General features: G+C 49.2%; 2 protein-coding genes across 8 annotated transcripts; one reads left to right on the forward strand and one right to left on the reverse strand.

Moving 5' to 3' along the window:
• Positions 1-823: 823 nt before the first annotated feature.
• Positions 824-19,187, reverse strand: ETHE1 (ETHE1 persulfide dioxygenase). 5 transcript variants are annotated; one of them, XM_037152296.2, is made up of 10 exons: positions 19,101-19,187; positions 14,529-14,554; positions 14,199-14,264; positions 11,667-11,806; positions 11,167-11,311; positions 10,908-11,056; positions 3,723-3,852; positions 1,746-1,835; positions 1,223-1,339; positions 824-1,016 (listed from the first exon to the last, which is right to left on the reverse strand). In XM_037152296.2, the coding sequence occupies exons 4-10, from the start codon at positions 11,745-11,747 to the stop codon at positions 964-966; spliced, it is 765 nt and encodes a 254-aa protein (XP_037008191.1). In that variant the 5' UTR covers positions 11,748-11,806; positions 14,199-14,264; positions 14,529-14,554; positions 19,101-19,187; the 3' UTR covers positions 824-963. The 5 variants fall into 5 exon arrangements, 4 of the variants coding, with proteins under 4 accessions (XP_037008191.1, XP_037008189.1, XP_037008193.1 ...); XM_037152294.2 differs by lacking the exon at positions 14,529-14,554 and having other exon boundaries at positions 19,101-19,184; XR_005083510.2 differs by lacking the exons at positions 824-1,016; positions 1,223-1,339; positions 14,529-14,554 and adding an exon at positions 9,747-10,009 and having other exon boundaries at positions 1,748-1,835; positions 19,101-19,184.
• Positions 18,821-23,377, forward strand: ZNF575 (zinc finger protein 575). Of its 3 annotated transcripts, XM_053655741.1 has the most exons (5): positions 18,821-18,941; positions 19,152-19,179; positions 19,663-19,768; positions 20,293-20,400; positions 20,919-23,377. In XM_053655741.1, the coding sequence occupies exons 1-5, from the start codon at positions 18,850-18,852 to the stop codon at positions 21,575-21,577; spliced, it is 993 nt and encodes a 330-aa protein (XP_053511716.1). In that variant the 5' UTR covers positions 18,821-18,849; the 3' UTR covers positions 21,578-23,377. The 3 variants fall into 3 exon arrangements, with proteins under 3 accessions (XP_053511716.1, XP_037008195.1, XP_037008194.1); XM_037152300.2 differs by lacking the exons at positions 18,821-18,941; positions 19,152-19,179 and adding an exon at positions 19,306-19,387; XM_037152299.2 differs by lacking the exons at positions 18,821-18,941; positions 19,152-19,179 and adding an exon at positions 19,400-19,568.
• Positions 23,378-24,812: the final 1,435 nt, after the last annotated feature.

Raw genomic sequence — 24,812 nt, forward strand, 5'->3', positions numbered from 1 at the left:
TTAAGATTTTATTTATTTATTTTTAGAGAGGGGAAGGGAGAGAGGGAGAGAAACATCAGTGTGTGGGTGCCTCTCAAGTGCCCCCCACTGGGGGCCTGGCCCGAAACCCAGGCACGTGCCCTGCCTGGGAATGGAACAGGCAACCCTCTGGTTTGCAGGCTGATGCTCAACCCACTGATCCACACCAGCCAGGGCCTTAATCTTGCTTTAAAAAAAAAAAAAAAGTAGCTCAGCAGATTGAGCACGGGCCTGCAAACCAAAAGATCGTGGTTTGATTCCCCATCAGGGCACATGCCTGGGTTGCAGGCCAGTTCCCAGCAGGGGATGCACAAGAGGCAACCATACACTGATATTTCTCTCCCTCTCTCCTTCCCTTCCCTTCTACAAATAAATAAATAATTTTTTTTTAAATTTAAAAAAAGAAAAAAATTTTTTTAAAAATAGTGGTTAACACTGATAGGAAGCCTGCCAGGCAGGTAGTGTGCCAAGCACCTTACACATATGAACTCACTGGATCATCAGAACACATTACTATGTTCACTTTACAGAAGAGGCCTGGAGAACAGAATTACCTTATCCTGGGTCTCCCAGGGGGAAATCGCTCGAACTCAACATGACGTTCTAATCCATGGAGCCAAGAAGCCCTGCCCCAGACACCTGTTTGCTGCTGCTCTTGTGAGTTAGAATATCTCCTCCTCTGGGCTCTCTGGACCTTCACTCTGTCCTGCTGTCTGGCCTCTCCGGACACCAGAACGAACCCCAGGTACCTCGGCCCAAAAGCCCAACGGGTTCCCCCAGAAAACAGACAGAAGTCAGATTCAGAACAACAACAAAAAAACTTTATTCGAGAGGCTTGAAGACTGCTGAGGGAGGGGAAGAGGAGAGAGACTCCAGTGACGGCACCCCTCCCCTCTCCCCAGCTACTGCATTTTTAATGGACATGAGCATGTGACGGAGATGAAGTCAGGAAGGTGGGGTCTGAACCCCACAACGCAAGTTAGCTGGAACAGCAACGTCTGAAAGAAGAAACCAGGACGGAAGCTAAGGGGCCCCAGCAGGCTTAAATGGCACCCAGAAATCCTAAGAGCCCTTTTCTTTAGGAAAGGAGTTCTGTCCCTGAACCCAGACCCAGGAGTCCAGGACCGCACCCCCACCCCACACACCAGGATTCCAGGCCCCCATCCCCTGCACCCTCAGACCAGGAGTCCAAGCCCCCAAATACCTATCTGCTCAGGCTTGGGCAAGTTCAGGTTGTCCATGACCTTGATGAACTCCTCACAGCTGAGGGTGAGCCGAGGGTTCAAAGTCCGCTCCTCCTCCACAGTGGACACCGTGAGCCCTAATGGGCAAGGGAGGGAGAGGACTGTCCACTTGTTCAGTGCCTTGGACCTCTCAGGACTACATTTCCCAGAAGGCTTTGGGGTGCCTCTCTGGCCCCGGGGCTACTAGGCTTTTCTCGGAATGTTCCTGAAATTGCTTTCCCTCCTCAACAGGCAATATGGGAAACCTAGTTTCTCAGTTCCCTAAGCTCTATTAAGAGGTGCTAGGAAAACCCAGGCCTTCTGGAATTCCAGAGTCATGGTTTCCACATTCACACTCAGCACACATAAGCACTCCATCATTTGGGCCAGCGGAATTTCTGGGAATTGTAGTCCCACGCCCCACAAGGATTACAGTACTTTGGTGCTCCCTGTCAAATAGTAGTAAATTATGCAGGTCCCACACCTCCTCCAGGAAGCCCTCACCATGGTAATCATGAGCAGGGTAGATCAGACAGTCTCCTGGGAGTGTGAAGATCTTTTCGTGGACCGAGTGGTACAAGGTCTTAGCACAGCCTGGGGAGGCAAAGCTCAGAGGTCAGTGGATCAAGAGGACAAGAGAGGCCCCTTAACCCCTTCCCCCAAGAACAGGGTGCAGGTAGCTAAACCCTCTCCCTCATTTCCTGCCAGCACCCCTTTATCTAGGTAGAGAAGGAGAGGAAAGGGTATTCTAGGCAGGTGGAACGGCACATACAGAGAACAGGGAGCGGTGAAACACTCGGCATAGCTGGAAACAAGGTTGAGATGAGACACTGAAGCGCTGAGGAGCTGGCCCTCGCTTTGCAGATGCCAAGAAAGGGTCTGGGCAGGGGCGGTGGACTAGAAGGCAAGATACTGAAGGAATGGCGCCACGGCTCTAACAGGAAGCCCTGAGTCCTGAACCCCTCCACTGCATGACTGCTTTGGGAGTGCGTAAGGGGGAGCATAGGGGCCTCAGAGAGTAAAGGACAGAGGAGGAGACGGAGAGATAAGGAGAGAGAGAAGAGGAAGCAAGAGGCGCCCAGGGGATCTGGTTACCCACCGCCAGGTCAGCGTGGCTGTCTGCTCCTCTCATCCAGTCTCGCCCTCCTCTCGCGAGACAGCTAAATCCCCCCAACCTACTGTCCACCCTACATTCTCTGTCTCACTCAAATAACAGCCAAACCCTGAGACTCTGCAACTCCCCTCTCACAGAGAAATCCCTGAATCTCAGTGCCCTGGGCAGCTAAACCTGGAACGTAACACAGACCCCCTAGCGATCAAACCACTGACTCGGACAACTTGCTAGCAGCGAGAGCTAGCAGCGGCTGGTGCCGTCCAGAACTGAACTCCACCAGCCCCATCCCCACAACACCTCCAGCAGCCAAACCTCTCACGCAGTTTTAAAACCTGGCCACAAACTCTTTGACACGGTGGTCTGGATTAAGGGATTTGTATCTAATAAATAAGATATTGCAGAAATGACCGTTTAACTAAGGAAATTAGGTCATTAAGAAAAATTAGGGCCCAGGTTGGTGTGGATCAATGGATTGAGCATCAGCCTGAAAACCAGAGGGTCACCTGTTGGATTCCTAGTCAGGGCACATGCCTGGGATGTGGGCCAGGTCCCCGGTTGGGGGCATGCGAGAGGCAACTAGATGGATGTATCTCTCACATATTGATGTTTCTCTCCCTCTCTCTCTCCCTCCCTTCCCCTCTCTCTAAAAGTAAATAAAGTCTTCTTTTAAAAAATTAGGGCCCCTGTCTCTCGCTCTCTCTCTGCTCACTCCCTTTGGGAGAATCCAGCTGCCAGGTTGTGATGGCCCTTTAATAGCCCCATGAAAGGAGGAACCCAGGCCTCCTGCCTGCAGCCAGGGCCAGCCTGCCAGCCATGTGGCGGAGCCTCTGTGGAGGCGGAGCCTCTGTGGAGGCGGAGCCTCTGTGGAGGCGGAGCCTCTGTGGAGGCGGAGCCTCTGTGGAGGCGGAGCCTCTGTGGAGGCGGAGCCTCCAGCCCCAGGCAAGCCTTCAGATGAGTGCAGCCCAGCCGCACAGCTTGACTGCAACCTCATGAGAGACCCTGGCCAAATCCACCACCCAGCTAACCCGCTCCCAGAGTCCCAGCTCTCAGAAACCATGTGAGATAATAAATGTTAATCAGTGTTTTAAGCCACTCAGTTCTGGGGTAATTTCTTTCACAGCAATACATAATGAATTCACCCCTGTACCTAACTGTCCCCTAACAACTAAACCCCTCAATCTAACTGTTCCCTGATCAGCTACCCTCTGAATCTAACTCCACCCCCACTCCACAGCTAAATGCCTTGAGGTCAGTCCTGACCCCCTAAATGCTTAACACTCATTCAGTCATTCTTGCAGCTGAGACTTAAAACCCTGGCACACTCATAACTATACTAAGGGCTCAGGCTGCAGGGCAGGGCCTGTGACCTTGCTGGAAGTCCGTTCGCCCACACCCTCGGATGAGCAGGGCATCTCCGGTGAAGGCCATGCTGTGATCGCTCAGGACGAAGGTGACGCAGCCCGGGGTGTGGCCGGGGCTGGCCCGGGTCTCCAAGGCCTGGCAGGGAGGGAAAGTACAGGTGGTCAGCAGGAAGCTGATGGCCCTGCCCTCCTGGTGAAACTATTCCAGGGTCACATCTATTAACAGATAACCTATTTTGTAAAAAACTAAGTTAGATTTCCAGGCCCAGACCTCACACTGACCTAAACTCCAAGTGAAATAAAGGCAAGACCATAAAATCATATCACTGTGGCAGCAACAGAAGTACAAATTAATATACAACCTCTGGTGAGGGAACCACATTCAAATGTGATCCCTAATGTCGTAAGTCATTAAGGAAGTGACTGATGGTTTGACTTTAAGTCAACCTGAAGTTTTGCAATGACAAAAACATCACAAATTAAACTTAAAGGGAACAAGCAAGCTGAGGATCCCATATATTTATAATATACAGTATTTTTCAGACCATAAGACACACCTAGGTTTCAGAGCAGGAAAATAGGAAAAAAAATTTTGAAGCAAAAAATGTGGTAAAATATTTAACAACATAAGTAACATCATATTTCACCAATGTAAATGTAAACAGAACTCAAGAGCAGCACTAACAACCATTATTCCTCCCAAATTGGGGGTGGGGTGGGCGTCTTATAGTCCGAAAAATGGGGTATGTACCACATGGTGGTACACAGCATACTTCCTGAGCAAACGGATCCTGCAAATCAATAAGAAAAACATAAGCACACTAATACAACTATAAAATACTAACCAGTCTTTGAAATTTAACGATGATATATACAAATATTTAAGGACACAAAAATATGTTTAAAATCAAGTGCAGAAAAGCAAGTTACAAAGCCACCTTTACAGTGTCACCTTTTATAAAATGTATTCATTAACTTTAAATACATATTCTGTTCTTTTTTATTTATTTTTATTAAAAAAATATTCTATTTATTTTTAGAGAGAGGGAAAGGGAGGGAGAGAGAAACATCAATGTGTGGTTGCCTCTCACCTGCCCCTTTCTGGGGACCTGGCCCGAAACCAAAGCATGTGCCCTGACTGGGAGTTGAATGGGCAACCCTCTGGTTCACAAGCTGGTGCTCAATCCACTGAGCCACACCAGGCAGGGCAAAATATATATTTTATTCTTTAAACTTTTCCTATATCATCTTTTTTTTTTAAATACAACGAACATGTAACTTTATAACTAGAAATAAAACACAAAATTCAGGATACACTATAGATCTAAACATAAAAAGCATTAAAATTCTAGATATAAATATAGGAGGAACTATATCTTGAGGTAGAAAAGGGCCATGGCCAGGTAGCTCGGTTGGTCAGAGCAGCATCCTGATACACCGAGGTTGTGGGTTTAATCCTTATCAAGGCATATACAAGAATCATAAATAAGTGAACAACAAATCAATGTTTCTGTCTCTCTCTCTGTCAATTATTTATTCAATAATAAAATAAAATGATTAAAACCTTGAGGTAGAAAAGCTTTTTCTAAGAATGATAGAAAATTCAGAGGCTATAAGGAAAAACAGTGACAGCTGTGGGCACATAGTTTAACTTCATTATCAAAAAGTACAAAACCAGAGTTAAAAGACAGAATAAAACCTCAGAGGCAGTATTAATTAGCAGCATGAGTAAATAACTATTATAAAGTGTGAACAGCCATAATGTATAAACAACTCCTCCCTAGCTGGTGTGGCTCAGTGGATTGAGCATCAAGCTGTGAACCAAAGGGTCACTGGTTCGATTCCCAGTCAGGGCACAGGCCTGGGTTTCAGGCCAGGTCCCCTGTAGGGGGTGCGTGAGAGGCAACCACATGTTGATGTTTCTCTCCCTCTCTTCCCCTCTGTCTAAAAATATTTTAAAAAACAAAAACAAAAAACCAAACAGGTATTTCATGGAAGAGAAAACAAATGGCAAAAAAAAAAAAACCATCTGAAAAGACTTTCGACCTCCCTTAAAAGGAAGGAGGGAACAGTGAGAGTTAAATTTAAAAACCTTTATTATCCGCGCACCAGACTGGCAACTGCCAGTCACTCAGGGTGTTTGAGGAAAGGCCTTACCTTTCCTGGGATGTGGATACGACTCATACAGCCACATTACAGGGCAATTGAGCAGGGTCTGTCACCTCAAACGTTCACTTTCTGATTTCCAAAGCCACTTCTAAGACTGCCATTAAGAATCCTGGACATGCCCTGACGGGTGTGGCTCCTGTGGTTGGGCAACGTCCAGCAAAGGGAAGGGTCACCTGTCGGGGTGTATGCCTGGGTTTCGGCTGAGTCCCTGGTCGCGGTGTGTGAGAGAGCCTGACTAATGCTTCTCTCTCCTCTCTCTAAAAAAACAAAACAAAACCAAACACCCCACAAAACCCAGACACAAACATTGCGGCCCAGGAAGCTCATCCTTAATTAAATCCCCACACTCAATTAAGAGAAGCAAATGTCGGAAAAGAAATTATTACCCTAATGATCTGACTTCTGAAACTACCTGCATCGACTAAACCCCAGACTAAAGGGATCAGTGCAGGCCCGAATCGCTTTCACCTTGCAGTTTCCGCGGCCCACACTGCCCCCTGGTGGCACGTAAATTCCCGGTTTCTTTACCTTTCTTTTCCCAAGTGTATTTTTTTGCTCTATTATTCAAAAGTATTTAATCTTGGTATTACCATGCATTTTTCTATTCCCTCTGTACTCAAAAACCCAAAATATAATTTTCCACTGTAGCAAAAATACATTGAACCTCCATCAGCTAAACCTTCTTTCTTTTGTGGAAACAAAATAAGATGAAGTGATGGGTGGATATACAAGATACATGCTGTGAAATTTTTTCAACTTGTCTGTATGCTTGAAATTAAAATAAAAATATTGGGGTGCACTGGCTGATGTAGCTCAGTGGATTGAACACGGGCCTTCGAACCAAGGGGTCGTTGGTCCCATTATCAGTTAGGGCACGTGCCTGGGTTGCAGCCCAGGTCCCCAGTAGGGGGCGACTGAAAGTCAACCACACTTTACTGTTTCTCTCCCTCTTTCCCTTCCCCTCTCTCTAAAAATAGTAAAATCTTTACAAATTAAAAATAAAATAAATAAAAAATATCGGAGGATAAAAGGCTTGTTCCACAACTGAAATATTTCAATTTGAAACAGGAGGAAGAACAGAAATACTTTTGTAGGGCATATGATGATCGATTAAATCAGAATCTCAAAAATGGAACCCGGCGAACCAGACAATCGCGGTTCGATTCCCAGTCAGGACACATGCCTGAGTTGCAGACCAGTTCCCTGCAGGCCAGTTCCCAGCAGGGGACGCACAAAAGGCAACCATACATTGATGTTTCTCTCCCTCTCTCCTTCCCTTCCCCTCTAAAGATAAATAAATAAAATATTTTAAAAAAAATGGGACCCGGGAACTTGGAGTCTTGAGAAGCACGCTTCTCGAAATAAAGAGCAAACTGACAGTAACCAGAGGGGAGGGGTGAACAGGGAGGAGGATAATGGGGGAAAGAAGAGGGTCTTCGAGGAACATGCGTAACAATCAACACATTTAACAGGAAAGACTAACTTCCTAAATCTCCTCACGGGTGATAAAACATTCAAGTCTCCATGGTGGCTTATTAAAACAGAAAACTCATGCCACAGTGAAACCATCCAAATTTGGCCTACTGTGAGTGTAGAATGTATGAGTGTAAAATTTTAAAAATTGTCAGGCAGTTTCTATTTCAGTTAAACAGGTGTCAGTTCTGTGACCCAGCAAGTCCCCTCCCTGGAATTGAGGGTAATCTCAACGAAGAGATCTGTACAAGAATCCTCATAGCAGTGCCATTCATAATAGCCCCAAGCTGGAATCAGCCAGCAAAAGACAAATGGATTGTGATAAATTCACTGAATGAAATGCTCTCTACATTGGGGTTGGTAAGCTATGGCTGGTATATTACATTGGACCTGCCGCCTGCCTTTGTAAGGCCTGAAAGCTAAGAATGCTTGTTACAGTTTTTCGTGGTTGAAAAAGAAATCAAAGTAAGAACGATTATTTCATGACACATGAAAATTACTGAAATGTACATTCCAGCGGCCACAAATAAAGTTGTATTGGAACACAGCCATGCTTATTCATTTATGCATCCTCTCTGGCTGCTTTCACAACAATAGGAGAATTGAGTAGTTATAACAGAGACCATATGACCTGCAAATCTTACTAACACCCTGACCCGTGTGTTGGATTGGGTGTCAGTCATCCCACAAAGTGAAAAATCCCAAGCTCAATTCCTGGTCAGGGCACATGTCTGGGTTGCTGCCCCATCCCTGTCAGGGGTTTGGGGCATGTGAGAAGGGCAACCAGTCGATGTTTCTCTCCCTCTCTTCAGAAAGAAGAATGTCTGTCGACTAATGAACAGATAAATCCAATGTGGTGTGTTCAAACAATGGAAGTTGAGTTCCATTCAAACATGTGAGGACCCCACACAGCCCTCATTTCAGCTAAATGTTGTGGCTCAAACTATCTCCATTTAGGGAAACCCTGCCACCCAACATCATGTCCCTGATGTCAGGGGACTCACTACCCCTTTAGCAACACTGATCAGAAAAAAGCCCTTCTTTCTGAAGAGAGGGAGAGAAACATCAATATGTGGCTGCCTCTCGCACAACCCCTACTGGGGACCTGGCCCACAACCCAGGCATGTGCTCTTACTGGTAATCGAACCAGCGACCCTTTGGTTTGCTGGCCCATGCTCAATCCACTGAGCTACACCAGCCAGGGCTAAAGATTTTATTTATTTTTAGAGAGAGGGAAAGGGAGGAAGAGAGGGAGAGTAACACCAATGTGTAGTTGCCTCTCATGCGCCCCCTACTGGAGACCTGGTGGCAATCCAGGCATTTGTCCTGAATGAGAATCAAATCCCAGATCCTTTGGTTTACAAGCTGGGACTGAATCCACTGAGCAACACCAGCCAGGGCAATAAAAAAAAAAAAAAAAAAAAAAAAGTAATAAATTTTATTTATTTATCTTTAGAAGGGAAGGGAAGGAGAGAAGGAGAGAAATATCAATGTATGGTTGCTTCTGGTGCATCCCATGCTGGGAACTGGCCCCTGCTGGGAACTGGCTTGCAACCCAGGCATGTGCCCTGACTGGGAATTGAACCACGATCGAGTGGTTCACAGGCCTGTGCTCAATCCACTGAGCTACACCAGCCAGGCAAAATTTTTTTAAAGGTTATTTCCTATCTTGTCCTTTACAGAAAAAGTTTGTCAATCCCTGCTATATAGCAACAAAAGGAAAGAATGACAACCATATCTAACATTGTGTACAGTGAAAAAGGCCAGGCACAAAAGAGTACACACTGTATGATTTCTGGTTATAACACACAGAACAGGCAGAACTAATCTAAGATTAAGACAGAAGAGCCCTGGCTGGTGTGGCTCAGTGGACTGCATGTTGGCCTGTGAACCAAAAGGTCGCTGTTTCGATTCCCAGCCAGGGCACATGCCTGGGTTGCAGGCCAGGTTGCCCAGCTGGGTGCCTGCAAGAGGAAACCCATCAATGTATCTCTCACACATTGATGTTTCTCCCCCTCCCTTTCTCCTTCCCTTTCCCTCTCTCTAAAAAAATTTTTAAAATATTTTAGAAAAGACAGAAGAATGATGATTCCTCGGCAGGGTATCAATGGTCAGAAAGAGGGACAAGGAAGCCTTCTAGGTGCTGGGCATGTTCTTTATCTGAATCTGGGTGTAGCTACTCAAGTGTAAACGTGTAAAAATTTATCAAGCTGCATATATACAATATGTGCACTTTGTACCATATTATATGTACGTGACAATTCAGTTGTAAAAAGTGTAGGGAAGAAAATAAGGGAGAGGAAAAAATGTGCCTGTCTCCAATGGTTTATAAAGTACTCAGGTAAAAACCAAACAAAATGGTGAATATTCATAATGACAGATGGTTACCAGTGTTGGCAAGGATGTGGAGGAACTGGAGCCCTCACCCCCTGCTGGTGAGAACAAAAAATGATGCAGCCACTTCGGACAGCAGTCTGGCCTTTCCTCAAACTGCTAACTGTAGAGTCACCATACGATCCAGCAATTCCATCCGAGGTATGTACCCAAGGAAAATGAAAACAGGCGTCCACACAAAAACTCGAACATGAACATTCACGGGGCAGCATTATCCCAAATAGCCACACAATGGAGACAACTCGAATGTCTGTCGACTAATGAACAGATAAATCCAATGTGGTATGTTCAAACAATGGAAGTTGAGTTCCATTCAAACATGTGAGGACCCCACACAGCCCTCATTTCAGCTAAATGTTGTGGCTCAAACTATCTCCATTTAGGGAAACCCTGCCACCTGACATCATGTCCCTGATGTCAGGGGACTCACTACCCCTTTAGCAACACTGATCAGAAAAAAGCCCTGCCAGCTCTCTCTCTCTCTCTCTGAGGGCACCCCAGCATCCTTCCCACCCCTCTGCACTGCCCTGGGTTGAAATCCTGGCCAGAAACCAGCTGGTTAGGCTTGTGGCAAAAGAACGGAAAGGCAGGTAGGAACCTTCAGACCTTTCCAGTGTGGGGCAACAGCAGGGCGGGGCCAGAGTGAAGCAAGACAGTAGCTTAAGTAGCAACATTTAAGGAGGCGAGGTCACGGAAGGTGCTGGCCTGGAGAGTCAGCTCCTCCTTAAATGCTGCACCCTGGGTGCCTCAGGGCCTACCCCCATCCTGACCCTGGGCAACAAGAATGCTACTTCCTCCAACAGTGGCTCTCAGAAGACAGGTCTCTCCCTCAGCCCAGGTCTTGGCATTCCAGTCCCCAATCAACTTTTATGGAGATGCCAGGCCAAAGGAGCTGCCCCCAAACTGTAGGAAGCTGAGTAAGTGCTGTTTACTTAAGGGGCTCGGCCAGCAACACACCTCCCCAGAGCCTCTTGCCCCAGTTCCCCACCTGGGTTAATAGCATCTTTTTCCTAGAGACCAAAAGCTCAGGGATCAGGAACCCAAGCCTGAGGCCCCTCCCACCCCAGGACTGAGGAACCCAGGCCCCCAAGACTCTTCATCCCTTGAGCCCAAGTCCAGGCCACCACCCTCTGGAAGACCCAACACCCGACTCACAAAGCGCCCGAAGTGGATGGACTGTCCATCCTCTATGTGTATGTCCGCCTGGGCCCCACTGAGGCGGGAGATGACAGACTGGCAGCCAGGGAGGAGGGACCGGAGCAGCCCCGAGCCTGTAATGTGGTCGGCGTGGCAGTGGGTGTTCACTGGGAGAGAGAGGAGGCCAGGTCCGGGAGGGCACCAGGTGCAGGGAGGGCACGCAGGATTCCCAGCCCTCATATCCGCCTCCCCCACCAGGAGTCCTACCCAGACTGACCAGCGTACAGCAGCCGCAGCCCCAGCTCCTTGACCAGCTGAGCATCCCGAGGCGCAGTCTCCAGAACCGGGTCGATCAGAATGGCCTCTCGGGACTCTCTGTCCCCCAGCAGATACGTGTAGGTGCAGCTCTTGGGCTCAAACATCTGGAGAGGGGGCGGGCGGGGGGGGGGGAGGTAGTTGAGAGCGCAGATCCAGACCCACTCACTGGGGACCTGGGAGTCCAGGCCTCGGCTGGACTCTCCTGGCTAATAGCCAGAGGCAGAAACGCCAGGCACTTCGGTCCTCCGGAGTCAGGAGTCTGGAGCCCCAGGCACTTTATCGGGACCGAAGAGTCCCCACTTGCTAGGAAGTCCCAGCGCCCTCTTCCGTGAAGAACTCAAGGATCCGCCCCGGGCCCCGGGACTCCCAGATCTCTCCGGATTTAAAGGACGCAGGTCTTCGGCCCCTGCGGCCGCCCAGGGCCCCAGGGATCCCGCTCTCTGTCCCGCCAGCTCTCACCTGCCGCAGGAGGAAGCGGGCTCCGGCCCCGCTGTGCTGGCTCAGCTGCCGCCCCGCGACCCTCAGCGCGCTCCCCGCCATCGCGCAAGCGGCTGGAGGAGGATGGAGCCCAGCCGGAGTCTTTGGAGGGAAGTTGCTCCCTGCAGAGGAGAGAAGGGGGGCGTGGACCAGGCAGGCCTTAAAGGGACCGAGGGCGCAGGGGCGGGGGCCCGCCTTAAAGGGGCCGGCCGCGGCCACGGGGAGGGGCATCCAGAAGGTGGCCTGCACAGCTGGGCCTGGGGCGGTGAGGAGGTATCAGAGACCAGGAAAACTGTGAGAATGGTACAGGGAGACATTCAAAGGCAATAGAGGGATGCTGGGAGCACAGGCAGGGAGAGAGGTAAAAACCCAACAAGAGGCCCCAATACACTCACAGCCCCAGGGCCATTTCATAGGACAAGAGTGAGGTTGGCTTCTCACTATCAGACAAAAAAAAAGTCTGGTTCCAGGACACTTCAGAAACGGTGGGTGCATGGCTCCCAGAACAACACTTTATCTCATTAAAGTTTCTTTTAAAATTGCCTAAGTATTTTTTCGGGAATGTTTATTCCTTTCCAGGAAGAGCATTTTCTTTTTTTTCTTTAATTATTGCTCAAGTACAGTTTTCTGTCTTTTACTCCCATCACAGCCCACCCCCATGCTCCCCACCTCCCTCCCATTTCCACCCCCCTTAGTTTTTGTCCATGTGTCCTTTATACTTTTTCCTGTGAATCCTTCCCATTTTCCCTTGAAATTCTCTCCCCTCTGGTCCCTGTCAGCCTGTTCTGTATTTCAGTCTTTTTGGTTATATTTTGCTTGCTTGTTTGTTTTGTTGTTTAGGTTCCTGTTAAAGGTGAGATCATATGGTATTTTTCTTTCACCGCCTGGCTTATTTCACTCAGCATAATGCTTTCCAGTTCCATCCATGCTGTTGCAAAGGGTAGGAGCTCCTTCTTTCTTTCTGCTGCATAGAATTCCATTGTGTAAATGTACCATAGTTTTTGGATGGGCACCTAGCTTGCTTCCAACTCTTGGCTATTGTAAATTGTGCTGCTATGAACATTGGGGTGCATAGGTTTTTTGGATTGGTGTTTCAGGGTTCTTAGGATATACTCCTAACAGTGGAATTGCTGGGTCAAAAGGCAGACCCATTTTTAGTTTTCTTAGAAAATTCCACACCATTTTCCATAATGGTTACACCAGTTTGCAATCCCACCAACAGTGAACTAGGGTCCCCTTTTCCCCACAACCTCTCCAACACTTGTTTGTTGCTTTGTTTATGATGGCCATTCTGACCAGTGTAAAGTGGTGTCTCATTGTGGTTTTAATTTGCATCTCTCTGATAGCTAGCGACATTGAGCATCTTTTCATATGTCTCTGGACCCTCTGTATGTGCTCCTTGGAGAAGTATCTGTTTAGGTCCTTTGCCCATTTTTTAATTGGGTTGCTTGTCTTCTTAAAGTACAGTCATGTGAGTTCTTCGTATATTTTGGAGATTAAACCTTTGTCTGAGGTATCATTGGCAAATGTTTTCCCAAACAGCTGGTTCTCTTTTTATCTGTTTTCTTTAGCCATGCAGAAGCTTTTTATTTTGATGAGATCCCATTTGTTTATTCTTTCCTTTATGTCCCTTGCTCTAGGGGACATATCAGTAAAAATGTTGCCGTGTGGAATATGAGATTTTCCTGCCAATGTCCTCCTCTAGGATTTTAATGGTGTCACGGCTTATATTTAAGTCTTTTGTCCACCTTGAATTTATTTTGATGTATGGTGTAAGTTGGTGATCGAGTTTCTTTTTTTTGCATGTAGCTGTCCAGCTCTCCCAACACCATTTGGGAATAGTTTTAGTCCATTTTATGCTTCTTCCCCCTTTGTCAAATATTAATTGACCATAGAGAGTTGGGTTTATTTCTGGGCTCTCTGTTCTGTTCCATTGGTTTATGTGCCTGTTTTTATGCCAGTACCAGGCTGTTTTGATTACAGTGGCCTTGTAATACAGTTTGGTATTGGGTATTGTGATCCCTCCTACTTTGTTCTTCTTTCTCAAAATTGCAGCTGCTATTTGGGGTCGTTTAGGGTTCCATATAAATTTTTGAAGTGCTTGTTCTATGTCTGTGAAATATGCCATTGGTGTTTTAATAGGTATTGCATTGAATCTGTAAATTGCTTTGGGTAGTATGGACATTTTGATGATGTTAATTCAGGAAAAGCCTTTTCAAAACACAATTTTGCACCCCAGCCAGTGTGGCTGAGTTGGTTGGCACATCCCCCAGCAGATGGAAAGGTCGCTGGTTCGATTCCCTTTCAGGTCACATATGCACATATCCAGCATAGGGCTCCATCCCCAACCCCTGTCAGCCTCCTATGAGAAGGCAACCAAGTGAAGTTTCTCTCCTCTCTCTCTCCCTCCTTCCCTCTCTCTCTCAAAAAAAAAAATCAATAAGCATGTCTTCAAGCGAGGCTTACAAAAAAGCTGAGCCAAGCAGAGAACTTTGTTCATTTTTATTCGCCTACCTTGAGGTGTCCCGCATGCCTGGCCCAAGCCGGGTGAAGCTGGAGATTCAGAGGTGAGTCCTCCGTCTGGATGGGGAGGGAGGTACAGACATCAGGCTAAAACAAGGAGAGGTGCAGCGACTTCCAGAAGCTCTGGAGCCCCGCAAATAAGACCTTCTCATTCCCGAGGTGCCCATTCCTGATGCTTTTACAAAATTGTTAGATGGTTAACCTGTTCCTTGAAGGTGTGCACTCTCTTTGGGGTTTTCCTAGGGTTAGCGGTGAGGTGTTCTGAGTTAGAAAGGCTGGCATCATTCTTCCTACCTGGGTAATCTTGGGCTCAAAACTCACCTTCTTCTGGGCTTCAGTTTTCTCCCCTGTAAAATGGGGTTGAAAATCATTCCTCCCTCATTGTGAAGATTCGGTGAGTTTACCCATGTAAAGAGTTTGAAACAGCACCTGGCACAGGACAAGCGCTCAGTGGGAGCTGGCTATCATTATTTCATCTCCACCCTCCACTCCCTCCTCATCTTGCCACCGCCTCCCAATTCATCACTGTAGGCCCTATAGCGTGAACCTCCCCATCAGGCTGCTTTTCCAGCATCATGTCCTCTGGTCCAGTCAACAGGCAGCAAAGAAACATGCAAATTACCTGGTTCCGGGGCCAGCATGCAGGGGTTCAACACCTGGCCTTGTGGGACCTTGGATAAGTGACCTCCCCGCTCTATGCCTCATTCTCCTCTTCTGTACAATGAAGATAATAGTAGTGCCTCCATTTAAAAAGTCGTTGTAGGCCCTGGCTAGTGTAGCTCAGTGGATTGAGCATGGGCCTACGAACCAGAGGATTGCGGTTTGATTCCCAGCCAGGGTACATGCCTGGGTTGCAGGCCAGTTCCCAGCAGGGGACACATGAGAGGCAACCATACATTGATATTTCTCTCCCTCTCTCCTTCCCTTCCCCTCTAAAAATAAATAAATAAAATCTTTTTTTAAAAAGTCGCTGTAGGATTAAATGAATGAATGCATATAAGCCACTTAGAATGGTTGCTGGTATACAAAGAGCTAACTAAATGCTGGTAATTTATATATAACTAATATGTAACAGCCGCCTCACTGGGTTCTGGCTTCCACTCCGCCTCCCTGCAATTCATTTCCCATGCAGCAACCACCAAACAAAGCAAGTGTAACAAAAAGGTACTTATGGGTTATGATGTCTGGCATATCACTTTAAAATTATTTGGGGGCTGGGCAAGAATAAAACAACACTGGCTATGACTGGATAACTGTTGACCTTGGCCAATTCTGTTATTAAGGCAGAGAACAGTTCTTTATTCTCTCAAATTCTCTGAATCTTTGAAAGAAAGTATAACATTGGGAAAGGAAAAAAATAAGATACACAGCTGACCTGTGAGCAACGTGGATTTGAATTGCGGAGTCCACTTACACGTGGATTTTTAAAAATTGACTCTCAGTTCAAACTCACATTGTTTAAGACCATGGGGGAAATTTGAACACTGTAGGCTATGTGGTAACATAGAAATGACTCTGAATTTTGGAAGGTGTGATAACTATACTGAGGCAGAAGACAGCATAGGAAGAACTCTGAGACTGTGCTGCTGTTACATCCTGTGTCTAGCATCTGGTTGCCAGGAAACGCCTCTTAGCACTTAAGGTAGAACGAACAGCAAACCGAGGAAGGGAGGAGGAGGGAGACATGTCTCACCCACTAACTCAGCAGTCCTGAGCCTGATCCGATAATACTGCCAGGTGTTCCAGCATCACAAGAAACACTATGTCAGTTTTTGAAACTGTCAAAGTCATTGAAATTCTATGTAGCGTTTCCATTATCTGGGGGAAAAAGCCTTGAAACTGTGCTTTCATCACAAGGCCTGAAAGGCAGGAGGGTCCCCAGTACCCAAAGAAGCCCATGAAGCAACTGTGGTTAATTGCCTACCTCTGGACACTATTTATTTTAGGATGGAGTCCCTAATGCTTACAGAAAGAGCCCATAAATAACTTTGGGTAACCGCACCAACTTTAATTAACTGCCTCCCGTCATGTATCTGTTTTACAGCAAGATGAACAAATGGAGTCTGGAACAAGATAAGGACCCTGGCTGGTGTAGCTCAGTGGATTGAGCACGGGCCTGCAAACCAGATGATCGCGGTTTGATTCCCAGTCAGGGCACATGCCTGGGTTGCAGGCCAGTTCCCAGCAGGGGACCCATGAGAGGCAACCATACATTGATATTTCTCTCCCTCTCTCCTTCCCTTCCCCTCTAAAAATAAATGAATTAAATCTTAAAAAAAAAAAAAAAAAAGATAAGGATTCGGGTTACCAGACCCCCACACACCTAAGTTTGGGTAGTCACATCCTCCTCCTGCCCTCCTCCCGGGGAAAGCTGGCATCACCTTTACCTGTCAATAAATATGTGACTTCTTCACCCCATTCCACCACACCAACCATGTAGGTCCTCAGAACAAAAGACTTGGGGTGCTTGCCACCCCAGGCCTTTGGCTGACCTCACTTCTGCTGCCCTTGCTCAGCTTTGCCTTGGACCTAAGCCTCCTGCGCCCCCACCCACACAAGGTCCGTTCTCTTCCATGAGAACATATCACCCATGAACCCTGCCTGCAAACTAATAAATTTGCTGATCTGTAGTTCTTTCCAGCATCGGCAAGAAAAATGAGGTTTCTCCTGTCAACAATATTGTGGTTCTATTTAAAAGAGAGAGTTCTTGCCCTGGCTGGTGTAGCTCAGTGGATTGAGCCTGTAAAGCAAAGGGTCGCCGGTTTGATTCCCAGTCAGGGCACATGCCTGGGTTGCGGGCCGGGTCCCTGGTGGGGGACACGTGGGAGGCAGCCACACATTCGTGTTTCCCTCCCACTCTTTCTCCTTCCTGTCCCCTCTCTCTAAAAATAAATAAATAAAGTATATACTTTAAAAAAAAAGAGTTCTTATTTAAATTTATTGATTCTAGAGAGAGAGGGAGAAATATGGATTTGTTTTTCCATTTGTGTATACTTTCATTAGTTGATTCCTGTATGTGCCGTAACCACGGGATTGAGCCTGCAACCTAGGCAGGTTCATGCAATGCTCTTAACAACTGAAAATACCTGGCCAGGGTGAAGGCTCCTATTTTTTTAGAGACACAGACTGAAACATTTCTGGGTGACATACCTGGAATTTGCTTTAAAATACCAGTAATGCAGTGTGCTCAAGGAAGGTCACTGAGGGGACGATGAAATAAAATTGGCCACGTGGAACCTGGGTGATGGATATATGGGAGTTAGTTACCCTCCCCCCTTCCTTCTCCTTTTCTGTATGTTTGAGAATTTTCCATAACCTAGAAATATGGTTAAAGAATAAAGTGGATAAAAATCTAAACTAGTTCATGTCACTTTGTGTGTTTAAAACCCCCGCCTGGGTTTCTGTTCAGCTTAGGCCTGTTGCCAACTCCTTGACTTCAAGTTCTTAACTTTCCCCATCATTCTACCTTCTCATTAGAGAGAGCTTCTGGCTGTTAATTCTTTCAGGTATTCGCTTGACATAATTTTTTTTAACACAACATATGTAGCTAAGCCCGGTTCTGGATGTGGGGGACAGAGAAATGAATGAGATAAACAAGTTGTCCATACTGTCCATCTTAACAGAGCATACATTCTAGAAGACAGGTATATAATGCTAAGTGCATACAAAGGGAATAAAACAATGGAGCAATGGAGAGAAGGGGCTCCCTGAGATAGGGTGGGCAGGGGGTACTTCTGCAGTGGTAATATTTGAACTGAGATCTGACTGGGGAATCAGCAAGCAAAGTGATGGAGGAAGGGCCTTGAGGACAGAGGGCACAGTTGGTGCAAAGGCCCTGAGGTAGGACTGACCACAGCACATACCAGAACTGGAAGGTCAGTGAGTCTGAAGCAAGGCAGGACAGGATAAAAGAGATACTTGGAACACAGACCGCTCCTTTCCACCTTGAGGTCTATTCACTCTCTGTTCCTGAGACAACCTTGACCCTGTCATGGTCTATTTTAATGAACACTAAGAACAAGAATACTGGTAACATTTATTGGCACTGACACTGTAGGCACTGTTGTAAAACACTTTCCATTACCGAATTTAATACTAACAACCCTTGATTGTATAGATGAGGAAACTGAGGCCTAGAAAAATTAGGTCCTTGCCCAAGGTCACAGAGCTAGAAAGTGACAGAGCCCAGATTCCAAACCAGTTACCCAGGCAACCTGGCTCCAGTAACCCCTGGGGTAACTCCCACAGCTCCCACAGCTCGCCAGACGTTGTGGGTTATCAGGATGAAGAACCACTCATGCGGGGTATTTTTATAGGCACTTCATGGTCATTCCTGTGCTGGGCAGAAAGATGCACTCTCACGGCTCGCGGAAGGATGCAAAGCATGCCTTTCCGCGTGGCATCAGGAGTTTCAGACCCTCTGGGAACCCCTCCCTCAACTCCTGCCACCACCACCCACCCCACCCCCCGCCTCCGCTGGGTCACGCTGTTGGGGTGGGAGGGGCAAAGAATCTGGAATAACCCAATGACGAAGGGTGCCAAGGAGCTATGCAAATAGCGTGCTTTTTATTGGGCATCAGCTCCGCCCCGAGCCCGCCCCACTCCGCCCTCTCTCCAGGAATTAGAAACGCCGTAGGGGTGGATGGGGCCAACGGCTCTTGAAAGTGCCTCCAGGGACCGACCTCAGGCTCCCAGCGGGATGCTCGAAAGGAAGTGGGACACAGAAGAGGGAAGGTGCCAGTCGTGGCCGCTGTCTCAATGAGGTCTACCCGCAGCTCTCCGTGTAAACTCCTGAACGTTCTTGACTCCAGTCAGCCACCGTAGGCCCTGCAAGCCTCTGTACACTTTTCTATTGCCTATAGTCCTTCCGCCCGCGGCTCTGCGCTTACTCACCAACTTGCCAGACTTTCACACCCACTCCTTCCATCCATTCTGTCTCCGCAGCCACTGCCTCCTCGGACCGTCACTGCGCGTGCGTACTGACGCCCCCACAGGCAGGACGTGGGCGGAGGGAATGGAAATGAGGCTGGGCCCAGCTGCTTGCGAGCGCTCCCCGCCCTCCCCTGTGGTCGCTGGGTATACAGCTTGCCACAACTCCGTGTCTACGGGCAGCGCGGCTGCGACCGCGGCCGCCGCGGGAGGAGCCCAGAGCCCCGCCCCCAGGGAGGGGCGGTCCGCAGGTGAGAATGCTGGAGCCCCCGCCGAGACGCCTCGGTCTCCCGGACAGGGATTAGGGGCAGAATGCTAGGATCTCCCGGAGTGGGATCGTTTGGGATGCTGATGCATAGATTCCGGAGGAACTGCATCGATGTCTGAGCCTTGGGAGGGTGCACTGGTTCCCGAATGCCACGATCCCTTGGGGTGAATCGAGGCCCGGACGCTTGAGATCCGGAGAGGTCCAGTAAGACTCTCTGGATTACAACACACGCCACGTTCTTTCTGTGTCTTCCTACAGGTCTTTCCTTTACCCTCCACGGCCCCAACTCCACGCCGGGGATGGAATTTCTCAGCAAGGAAGAAATTTAGCGGTCCAGGCGTCAATGGACTGAGACTAAGCCGAGGTAAAGCTTTCTCTTCGACACGAAATTCCGCCCACAGAGCTCTGGGGCCCCTCCCCTGGGAAAATCTCAGAAGACCCGCCCACTGAGTTCTTTGGCCCTTCCTCTGGGCCTGAGCTTCAGAGCAGGCGACTTGGGGTCCTACTTGTGTAGTTCCTGCCATTCCGGTCGTAAGTACCCCTGCCTGGGAGGTTCTGGTGGGGAGGTTCCGCCCAGTGTGGGCATAGGTTCCGCCCTCTCCACGCCCAGGATCGCTGCTGAGTTTAAGTAGTAGAGGTCTAGGTAGTACTCTGCTCGGAGGTTATAACCCTGGGTTTAAGTGGCAAAGGGAATTTATCTGCATTAGATTTGCATAGCCCCGCCTATGGTGCGTTTAGGCTCCGCCTTCCGGCAACTCCCGCCTCCAATTTAGGATCCCACACTTAAATAGACCCCTAAACAGATTAACCTCTGATTTTAGGCCCTGCAGCCATATCCTCATTAGCCTGATAATCACCAGCGACACTCTCCCCCCTCCCCCCCCTCAGGCCCTCCTTTAGGTCTCTGGGCCAGCAAGATGCTGGAACGGGATGCCGAACCCGCCACTGCAGCCACCGACCCTAGTCCTGCTGGCAAGGAACTAGTGACCAAAGGAGGTGAGAATGGCCACGGCTGTGTGTGTGTGTGGGGGGGGGCGGCATTCTCCAGGAGCTGGGCTAAGAGAATCACATTTTGAGGGTGTCTCAGGGTGAAAATGTGAGGGCCCAGGGTAGTGGCAATTTGGGATCCCCAAAATGTGAAGTTCTGGGATTCTCCCGGTTGGCTTAGGGGGGACCCTCATGATCATTTCTAGGGCTCAGGAAATTACAGGAGGGACAAGGAACATGACATGCAGGATTTGAGGGTGATCACTTGGGAAGATACAGAAGCAGACACCTAAGTAGCTTTGGAAAAGCCTTAGCTTTGGGGGTACAGGTAGGTAATGTTTTGGCATCCCTTAGGATGATAGATGCCAGGGGTCGAGAGCAGACACATGACAGTTGAGGAATCTCAGTATGACACTTGAGTGCCCAGGTACACTCGAATATCAAAGCGGGCTGGGGTGGGGGAAAACCTAGCCTAGACTTAGGGAGTTGGCTGCTGCCAAGAGCCCATCAGCCCTACTGTCCCGTAGCTCCCCACCAGGGTTCGTCCAAGAAGCCCCACCAGTCGGCTGCAGGGCCTGCTGCATCCTCGGGGGCGCCGACTCGACCCCGCAGGCGGCCCCCGCCCCAGCGCCCGCACCGCTGCCCCGACTGTGACAAGGCCTTCTCCTACCCGTCCAAGCTGGCCACGCATCGACTGGCACATGGAGGCGCCCGCCCCCACCCGTGCCCCGACTGCCCCAAGGCCTTCTCCTACCCCTCCAAGCTGGCAGCCCACCGCCTCACGCACAGCGGGGCCCGCCCGCACCCGTGTCCGCACTGCCCGAAGGCCTTTGGCCACCGCTCCAAGCTGGCAGCCCACCTCTGGACCCACGCGCCCGCCCGCCCCTACCCGTGCCCTGACTGCTCCAAGTCCTTCTGCTACCCCTCCAAACTAGCTGCCCACCGACACACACACCATGCCACGGACTCCCGCCCCTATCCCTGCCCACACTGTCCCAAGGCTTTTTCATTCCCCTCCAAACTGGCCGCCCATCGCCTATGTCACGACCCCCCCACCGCGCCGGGCAGCCAGGCCACGGCCCGGCACCACTGCTCCAGCTGCGGCCAGGCCTTTGGCCAGAGACGCCTCCTGCTCCTTCACCAACGCAGCCACCACCCGGCCGAGAGTCAGGGGGAGCGGGGGTGAGCCCTCCCCTGGGCTCACTGGCTCCCCCTGCCGCCGGCCCCAGGAAATAAAGAGGTGGCACTTCTAAACCGGGCTGCACGGACTCACCTCTTCTAGTTGGCAGGGAGGGTGGCACCGCACACTGCACTGTAACTTAAAGGGTGAAGGAACTCTTTGCTTACCCATTTTGGGGAAGGGAAGGGTCACCCACTGGGAGCTAACCGGCCCCAACGTGGACCTGGAGCTGTGGTGTGAACCACTGGCTCTGGTTTTTCCCAACTATTCATTTGGCAAAGGTAAGAAGTCTGCTCACATGGGTTGGTGAGGAGTGTGGGGAAACGGGCTGTCTTTATTAAGTTGACCGGTGCCTCCGTGTTGGCCATTTGGCTGTATCTGTAACATAGTGGAACGCGCACGTGCTCGTCTCAACTATTCCACTTGTAATTTATCCTATAAACTAAGCACGTGAGCAAGGCACGTGGGCAAGAACGTGCACTGCGGCGCGATGGCTGTGCCCAAAGGGGGGGGAGCAACCTGAGTGTTCGTCACCAGACCAGCTAGTAGAAGACAGAACTAGAGTGGAATGTGTAGCTGTAGGAAAAAGTCAGCCCTTCAGGTACCAGCATGGAGAGATTCTTAACATACATGATAAAAGTCAAGAACAAGGGGTATATTACTGAGAGTATGAAAAAAACGAAGTCCAAGTTTTGGAGCCAGCTCTGACCCACTAGGTATGGCCCAGGAGCCCTGGACAAGTTTTGTCTCATCTCTGGACCCAGAAGCTGTGTCTGTGAGACACAAGTGTTAACCTGTAACAAGGCCTGTGTCAGGGTGCAAGCGTCACCATCTCGGGCAAAGTCAGTGTCCCCCCTGGGGCCAGTTCCTCCCACTAAAATCAGAGGCTCAAGCTGACATTGGCTTGCTCTTCTTTCTAACATAAGCACCTCCTGTATGCCAGGACCTGCACAGGGTATTGAGAACATGGCAGTAAACAAGGCCAATCTGGTCCAGTGAAGGAAGTGGGCAGTAATCAAATAGTGGCGGGGAAAATGAAGATGCCAAGTCCATTTTGAATAACAAGTAGGTGACCCTTGGTCCTGACATGTGACAACCCCACCCCCGTAGATCGGGGTTGGCAATCTCTTTGTGGAGAGGGCCAGATAGTGTGTATCTTTAGGTTTTGCAGGTCACGCAGTGCCTGCCACAACCACCCAACGCTGCTGTTGTGGCGCAAAAGCAGCCACACGTTATGATACATTAATGAATTCGTGGCTGGGTTCCAATAAAACTTTATTTACAAAAAGAGCGGGTGGGCTGGATTTTGCCGGTGGGCTGCAGCTTGCCGACCCCCACTGCAGATGAGAAAGGGCAGGCTAATCTGTGAGCTGAGATGGGAAAGAACGAAGTGGGACCCTGTGGTGGGCAGAATGGTCCCCCCCAAATGTCCTCGTCCTAACCCCCAGAATCTGTGTGTTAGCTTACACATGGCAGAACGGACTTTGCAGATGTGATTAAGGATTTTGAGGTGGGAAGATTATGCTGATTACCCCAGCAGGCCCAGGGTAACCACAGGACCCCTCAGATGGGTGAGGGAAACAAGACTGGGAAGATGTGGTCGTGGAAGCGGAGACTGGAGTGATGTGAGGCCACAAGCTGAGGAATTAAGGAATTCAGCTGCTTCTAGAGGCTAAAAAAGTCAAGAAAATGATTCTCTCTCAGAGCCTCTAGAAGGAACCCTGGCCTGCTGCCACCTTGACTTTGGCCCAGACTGATTTCGGACTGCCAACCTCCAGAACTGTAAGAAAATAAATGTGTATTGTTTAAAGCCACTAAGCTTCTGGCGATTTATTACAGCAGCAATAGAAAGCTAACATAGATCCCTACCTCACACTACACACAAAAATAAGTTCCCGGAGAGTTCAAATCTAAATCTGAAGCACAAAACTAAGACGGATACATCTAAATTTACATCTATTTAGATGAGAATAGGGGGAACTATCTTAGTAACCTCAGAGGTACAAAAAGTACCTATAAGGCACTAAAAAAGCAAATTATAAAGACTGAGAAATTTGACCATAAACAGATCAAATTAGAAATATGACAGCATGTATCATATATGGTTATATAGCAGTTAGGAAGAGCTTTCTTGAGCAATGTTTGAGCTGAGACCTGAACTATGTAGAGAATGGACCAAGACATGGTTTTGTGGAGTCTCCAGGCTAAGGGGTGGAGCCAAGAACTAAAGAAATGAACAGGTTGCTGGACTGCAGGCTACTCCGTGAGGCCTGGAGGGAGGGCTGGGGCTGGGTAAGGACTCAGGCTCCTCCTCCGAACCAGACGGCTTGATTAGTACCCATGAACACACCCAGGGGTATCCAGGAAGAGTTCCTCCAAAGCAGTCATGCCACCACCAAAGTTTCAAGGGCACGGACTCATTTGATCCGGTCCAAACACACCTGTACGGGTAGCGAGACAGGCCACAGGATGGGACTGGCCTGCAACCAATGGGGAAATGCAGCCAGGGTGGATCCCAAGTCTCTTAACACCCTGAGCCCTGCTGCTCCTCATCCCACAGGCCCTGCCTGAGGGCCCTCCAGACCCCGGTCCCCCAAGGAAAGTCCAAGGTTCCCTGCCTGGTGCTGACAGCCCTGTCCCTTTGCTTTCCACCGTGATGGAAATGTTCCGTCACTGCTGTCCACTGTAGTGGCCACTGCACACTGAAAAGGCGCCAGTGTGACTGAGGAAGTGAATTTTTCCTTTCATTTCATGGTAATTTAAATAGCCTCCCTTCTCCACCACCCGCCCCCCAGTCCATTTAGCTACTGCACTGGACAGTACAGCTGCAAGGACTATGCCCACTTTCCAGCCAGATCTGCCCCCAAAGCCTCTTCACCAGAGGTGGCAATGCTCCCTCGGCTCTACCCAGACACCAGCCTCCCACTTCCGGGTTGCAAACACCACCCGTCCCCCCCCCCTGCTGGTGCCAGTCAGAGGGCCACTCTGGGAGCCCTGCAGAAAGAGACGTCCATGGCCAGGGGAGCTGACGTTTCAAGAGGCACGCCTCCTGAGCAGCCAGGCGTCCTGGCCACAGACGGACCGTCTAGACCCAGGGACAGGCTCAGAGGGTGTGGGATTCCCAACTCCCTGGCACCTGCCACCACAGGGCCAAGGGGCCAGGGAGAAGGGACTAACAGCTCCTTCCCTACCGCAGCCCTGACAGAGAGTTCCACGTTCTCTCCAGGACCCCAGGACAAGA

The sequence above is a fragment of the Artibeus jamaicensis genome, unplaced genomic scaffold (assembly GCF_021234435.1).
Source record: "Artibeus jamaicensis isolate MK-2021 breed Jamaican fruit bat unplaced genomic scaffold, CSHL_Jam_final scaffold_11, whole genome shotgun sequence".
NCBI classification, from domain to species: domain Eukaryota; kingdom Metazoa; phylum Chordata; class Mammalia; order Chiroptera; family Phyllostomidae; genus Artibeus; species Artibeus jamaicensis.

What these genes read in the sequence shown, in the direction of transcription:
- ETHE1 (XM_037152294.2), bottom strand. Translation starts at nt 19,134, where the DNA reads ATGGAAGGAGTGGGTGTGAAAGTCTGGCAAGTTG. An exon ending in CCCTGCTCATGATTACCATG is followed by an intron (nt 1,340 to 1,745) that starts GTGAGGGCTTCC and finishes CTTGCCCATTAG; the next exon opens with GGCTCACGGTGTCCACTGTG. An exon ending in GCCCAAGCCTGAGCAGATAG is followed by an intron (nt 1,017 to 1,222) that starts GTATTTGGGGGC and finishes TTCTTCTTTCAG; the next exon opens with ACGTTGCTGTTCCAGCTAAC.
- ZNF575 (XM_053655741.1), top strand. Translation starts at nt 18,850, where the DNA reads ATGGGGCCAACGGCTCTTGAAAGTGCCTCCAGGGACCGACCTCAGGCT. An exon ending in TGGGACACAGAAGAGGGAAG is followed by an intron (nt 18,942 to 19,151) that starts GTGCCAGTCGTG and finishes CTGTCTCCGCAG; the next exon opens with CCACTGCCTCCTCGGACCGT. An exon ending in TGGACTGAGACTAAGCCGAG is followed by an intron (nt 19,769 to 20,292) that starts GTAAAGCTTTCT and finishes CCCCCCCCTCAG; the next exon opens with GCCCTCCTTTAGGTCTCTGG.